The 6312-nt window shown below is 39.3% G+C and overlaps 1 protein-coding gene across 4 annotated transcripts in view; it reads right to left on the bottom strand.

Moving 5' to 3' along the window:
• Window positions 1-1736: 1736 nt before the first annotated feature.
• The window catches only part of ptprh (protein tyrosine phosphatase receptor type H), a 52760-nt gene continuing 48184 nt past the window's right edge, over window positions 1737-6312 (bottom strand). For 3 of the 4 annotated variants that reach the window (XM_034297944.2, XM_034297945.2, XM_053227996.1), the window contains one exon: window positions 1737-3946. In XM_034297944.2, coding sequence (XP_034153835.1) covers window positions 3797-3946 — 150 coding nt within the window. In that variant the 3' untranslated portion in view covers window positions 1737-3796. The other variant, XM_053227995.1, reaches the window with a different exon arrangement.

Here is a 6312-nt window from a genome sequence, read left to right as displayed (position 1 = left end):
CCACCATAGTTGTTGGAGACTCAATAATCAGGGATGTCAGAAACAAAAGGATTAAAACTTCATTTTCCCAGGGGTACTGTACATGATATCATGGAAAATATTCCCCAGATCCCAAGGTAAAACCCCAAAATGGATAAAATCACCAATGACCAAACACTTGGCTAGCCTCCATATGCACTGCTCGAGGTGTGCACTTCAGGGACAACTTCAGCTTGTTCTGGGAATGAACATCTATTTAAAGCAGATGGGTTTCATCTAAACATCTCTGGGACTTGTATGCTCACCTTCAACCTAATCTATAGCATCTCTCATCCACCATTGATGGCTTTAAACAACACCAACAACAACAGCAACAGGCTGATTGGCACCCCCAACGTAAAGCAGCTGAACCCTACTCCCTCTCCTACCACTCTTAGCGGTCTTTGATAGTGAATGTGTCTGACATGCAGGTAACCATGCTACTTTTCAGAACATTCCTGTCATTTGCAATACTTGGATTTTAATATCCATATGGATGTAATCTCTGATCCATTGACTGTCAATTTTATAGAGTTATTAAACTTATTTGGCCTTATGCAGCATGTTACTGGCCCTCGCACAAACATGGTCACACACTGGATCTGGTGATCTCTTATGGCTTATATCAGCCACCCACAGGTAAATATTAGATGATAAATGTTGCTATAATGTGATCACTATTGTGCCTTTTTTGAAATTTCAGTATGCCCTAAAAGTGATGAGAACTTTCACCAGGTACTATCTCACTTCTAATACCACGGTGACCTTCATGGAATCCGTGTCATCTTACCAGCTTCTCACATCCCCTAATAACTATGTAATAACTATGGTGTTCCCTTAAAAACAAAGACCAGCTGGTCCCGCATCCTGTGAGTGAGAGGAGAAATGAGAGGAGAAAGATGGGAGAGAGAAGGAGCGAGCAGTAGAGACAGTAAGAGGGTGAAAGAGGAGAGAGAAAAAAGAAAAAACTGGTTCCCCAGTCCCCAGACACGCTGTCTCTTTGTAAACACTTTTTAAAAGGTGCTATATAAATAAAGCTTTACTTACTTACATATATGTTGCCATAATTACTTGTCACAGTAACAATTAGCTTGCTTTATGAAGGCTTGTTGAAAGAAGCCTGGCTTATAAAGTTAGCTAGCTTCCTGGAATACTCCTGTAATGTGAATACAGTCAGAATTACTCAATATAAATCTTAGTGTACTTTCTGAGTGATGAGCAATATTATACTTGTATTTGCATAAAAATCTATTTTAATAAGTGTAAAACCACCAAGGGGCTGCTGCACTGACAGATACAGTAAGCATTTTCATTAATATTATTGTGCTTATTGTGTTAATGCTTGCCTTTATTTAAAGCAGAATTTGAAGACAATTAATCCTTTGATTTGTTCTCAAAATATCATATGTCCAGCAACATCCACTTCACCTGTAATATTACATTTTTTTTGTAGTAATCCTTTCAAAACTCATTTGTATATGTTTACACATTATACAGTTTATTTACTTAATATAGTCTTTAGGGTCCCTGGAGGACTAGTGGTTAGGCCACAGCACTCTCACTGCTGTGACCTGCATTTTATTCTCTGCCAGGGAACCAACCCAGTAACTGGGGTTGTGTGCAACAGTGTGCTCTCGGGGCAGGTCCCAAAACTGGGGAGGGCTGCGTCAGGACGGGCATCCAGCATAAAAACTGTGCAAAATCAAATACACCTACCAATGATCTGCTTTGGTGACCCCTAATGGGGGCAGCCAAAAGAGGAACAACAACTTGATATAGTCTTTAAAATTATTGTACAATAGAAAGAGGCTCTCTATTGATTCAGTTTATTAACATGCACTTTTAATTGACTTGAAAAAGTCTCAGTGTTGGCAGAACCCAGAGAAACTACAACTCAGTGCAGTCACCACAGGAACACCTGTCTCACAGTACTCTGGGCTCAAAAACCAACCCAGGTGCTACATTATTAGAAAATTTCTCTCCTTTGAATGTCCCAAAAGATACTGGTGATTGTTGTTTACAAATCTGCTAACACAGGCTTATCTATCTTAATCTAGTTCAGTAAGCTGAATAATAATTAAAACTAAATAAGTAAGTAAGTAAATAAATAAGAAAAAAATACATTGGAACACATTTAACCAGGAACAGTGAAAAGCCTTTAACTCACAGCTGCTTTTATTTTCTTTGAATAAAAAAGGTCAATTTTGTTATATTAAATTTCTTATACTTGCTGTTTCCTTGTTTTTATAATAAAAACATTGCATAATGTTGCATTATGTCTCCTTTTTGATTGAGCAATGAGCAATAATGAAAGTTACATAATTTCTCCCTCACCCCAAATAGTGCATGATGATTTAGGAATGTTGTTTGAATTATGCTAATTTGGTAGTTAGAAGTCTTGCTTGCTTTTTACCCACATTAGGCTTGATGTTCCAACATAAAACTTGCCTTTGTCAATCAACCTCATTTGGGTTGGGAGGGAAATTACTTACATTTAATTTTTGCCCAATAATCATGTGCAGAAGAAACCTTGTGCCAGTATGATCTGGTGCTAATGTATGTGAGACACTTTATTATGATCCAAGTTATTCAGCTGTAAATCAGATCTATATTTCACAATCAGATTAATCATACATCAGGAACTAGAAGATTAAAGTTCATGGATAAGCTTTGATGGTGGCTTGACAGAGTTAAATGTGTTGTTACTGATTTTTAAATGTTAAGTTTAACAGTTAAACGAGTAAAGGTTAAAAGGCTAAAAGCTTATAATGGTCAAAATTATGTTTAAAGCTCAGTTTCAAACTTTTAAAATGTTGAAACATTAAAAGGACAGAACATGTTTAAAGATTAAAGCATTAAAGTTTTCAAATGCCAAATTGTTAAAACATTGCTATGCTAGCCCAGCAACCCTTGGTTGCTATGGCCTTGCTAGATGATTGCTATGCAAACCCAATTGGTTGCTAGGGTGTTGCTAAGGAGCTGCTATACTATCCCAGGTGGGTGCTAGGATGATGCTAGGTGGTTGCTATGATATCCCAGTTGACATGGTTGATTTATTATTAAAGGTAATTTCAAGGGTGTTGCTAAGTTGTTACTTTGCTATTCCAGTTGGTTGTTATGATATTCCAAGTGGTTGCTACATAATGATCGAGTTTCATGTCTGTAGCTCCTATGGTTTGGCCTGCATAAAGTCTTCCCTGTGGACAAATGATCCATTTTGGATTTGGAGTGTTGCTATGCGGCAACTATAATTCCAACCTTTACCAAAAGCACAAGTACCTCATTCCCATATGGGATCTAATTCTGTGCTGAATTTCTTGTTTCTACATCAAAAATTGCGACCCATGAAAACAATACAAATTTTTTAAATAGAATAATAATATGATGATGATTATGGAGAACAGTATGTTGGCTCTGTCAAGCCAACATAATTAAGCATACTAAAACTTTTGAATTCTCCATTAAATGAAATTACATTTGAATGAAAATGCAGATATTAATATTTGATTTAAAATCTGTATTTTCATTTGAATGAAAATACAGTTTAATATTTAGAAAAAAAGTAGATCAATATGTATTTCTGGAGTGGACTGGCAAAGAACCCAGGTCTACAGTGTGCACTGGCGTGGAATCCCAACCAATATGTTGCAGAAGTGGGTGGAATTGGCTCGTATTCCTTTGGGTATCTGCTGGAAATATAAATTATTATTACAAGAGCAATGATGTGGTATTGTTGTACTGTTTTGGCAGGCAATGCTATGAGAGCCTGTGTGTGTGTTTAGACTCCTGGGTTGTCTGCCTTATACTCTCTTAGAACCAGTGCATTAGTGTAGATCATATCAGAATTTTCATATATAGGCTCAGGAATGGAGTCCTCTTTGGGCAGCAGAGAATCCATGATGCACTGGTGCAGGAACACATACTGAGACTGTGGGAGAGAAAAAGAGATAATTCTGCTTCAGTAAATAGGGGTCTCCATGTCTTTGTTTTTATTTAGGAATATGCAACAGAAACTGAAATGACTGCTCACTTATACTCTTTGTGCCTGAGAGACCATGGTTGAGACTGCATGGACTAGCATTTTTAGCAATTTGCATACACCTTTGATACATTTTTTGTGCAGTGTTAGCATGGTCATGGTGAGTAGCTCAACCCCAGCAATTATTGTAATTATCAGGAAGGCTGAATTACAGTTTTGTTAAAGATATAAAAAGGAACTTTTCGTGTGCAGAATGATGCTGAGAGTGTGCATTTTTGGCAGATTTAGACTCAAATATTTAGTAAAATCTGACCTAAACAGCACAGCCTCAGAAGGCTGCTGACTGTAAACATTCATGGATGATGGATGATAATGATGGAGTCTATTTCAAGGTGGATGGATGACCTAGCATTGGCTCAGTTTAAATCAGTGATATTGGAGTGGAAGCCACATGTAGCTAGGATTTGTGGCCTTTGGCAGAATGCTGTACAGAGGGTCGGAGGCGACTCTTCCTCCTGGTCCACATCTGTAGAGAAGATGCTTTATCTGTAGCCAAGACTGTACGATGCTTCTTGTCCGCCAGGAAAACACAGGTGTCATTGTCAACTCCAGCAATATCCTGGAATGTATCTGATTTACATTATCCCAGCTTGCAGGCTAATGGAACATGTTCTAAACAGGCCATAATAGCCACCTCAGTGGTGTTGGCCCATATTGGCCTGGATATGGATGTGTTACTCACAGCACTCAATGCAAAGGTTTTTGCATTGCCTAGGTGCAGGAGCTACATTGAGAGTGTTTTAAAGAGCATGACTGGTGAAGAGCAGGTCAAACTAGGCTGCATACTGGCCATTGATACTTGTATTGCATCCCTAGTGATTTCACAAGATGAGGCGCAATGCCCAGATGCACGCTGCCCAAGCACTGAGTGCTGATGCACAGATAACATTTTGACAAATACTTTCAACATTGCCATGCACATGGCACACACCAGCAACATGCTGGGAATTTTGGTGCCTGCATTAGATCTGTTGCTTCTGTTATGAAGGTGATTGACACTGCACTCCTGACGGTGAGACACTTGGCCCAGAACACAGGGTGGCTGTCCAACAACCTGGTTCTGGGCTGGCACCAGATATGGTAGTGCAGTCAAATCTACCAGGGAATGCAAGACAACCATATGGAAATTGCCTTATATCCCAGGGTCACTCTTTGGGCCTGTGACCAAAGGAGCCCTAGAAAGGAGAATACAGTTTTCAAAATCAAGATTCAAGCAAAACTAGTTAGGGTGAACATGTGGTACCACTAAGTCGCTAATGTAACTCATCAAGTAATCAGCTGCGCACGCCTTGTCATCCCTGTGCAAACAATAAACTGTCAGAGTTTCACCCTCAGATTCAAATTCAAATTCCAATTCAAATTTTATTGGTCACACATATAACCATACACAGAACAGCGTGCAGTGAAATATTTTTTACGACTGTCTGGTGACATAAAAATTTTTTTACATATAAACAGAATTTAATTACATAGAAGTCGAAAAAGAAAAATATAAAAATATAATATAAAAAATATCAAAGATAGTGGAAAAAGTATGAAATGTGTTTGGAATAAAATGCAGATATGTGCAGTTGTATGTGTAATAGCTGAGGTAGTTGCAGATTTGCAGCAGGCGTCTGAGTGCTCCCACCTTGAGCTGCGGGCAGGCCTACAGAATATGCCCCATGGCACTCGCGCCACTGCTAAAGAATCCCATGGAACCCAGCCATGATGGATAGGTGGCAGCCGAAAATATTGCTCACTCGGGAGCAACCACATCAGACCAGTGGGTCCTGTCGATAGGGAAACAAGCTTCAGTTCCTTTTCAGGACTGACCACATTGATTTTAGATCCAGTCAGATTTGCCCTCTTTCCCTCGTAGACAAAGGTACAAACTTCCCCTCTTTTCCTCTTGGACAAAGACAAGAAAAAATTAGGTTTGCCTTGCAAGGGCAGGCAATCCAATTCAAAGTTCTACCCACTGGCCTCTGTCTAGCACCAAGGATATTCATAAGATGCATTCAGGTGGCCTTGTAGCCTCTGATAGCAAGATTCATAAGAATACTGCTATATCTGGATGCTTGTGTTAGAATCACTGCCATCCTCCTCGTACGAGCTCATACAGGATGTTGAATTGAAATGGTTCTCTGAATTTGCATTCTACTAGCAGACACTTCAGCAAGAAGAGTAGGAGGTCTGCATGTTTTGGCTGTCCACCCTGCATATGCTGGTGGCAAGATGATGTGGAAACACACCTGTAGCCAAATCTGGGGTTC

Source organism: Pangasianodon hypophthalmus, chromosome 22, assembly GCF_027358585.1.
Source record: "Pangasianodon hypophthalmus isolate fPanHyp1 chromosome 22, fPanHyp1.pri, whole genome shotgun sequence".
Classification (NCBI taxonomy): domain Eukaryota; kingdom Metazoa; phylum Chordata; class Actinopteri; order Siluriformes; family Pangasiidae; genus Pangasianodon; species Pangasianodon hypophthalmus.
The sequence above is the reverse complement of the archived record's forward strand: the minus strand, read 5'-3'. Positions and strand labels throughout refer to the sequence as shown.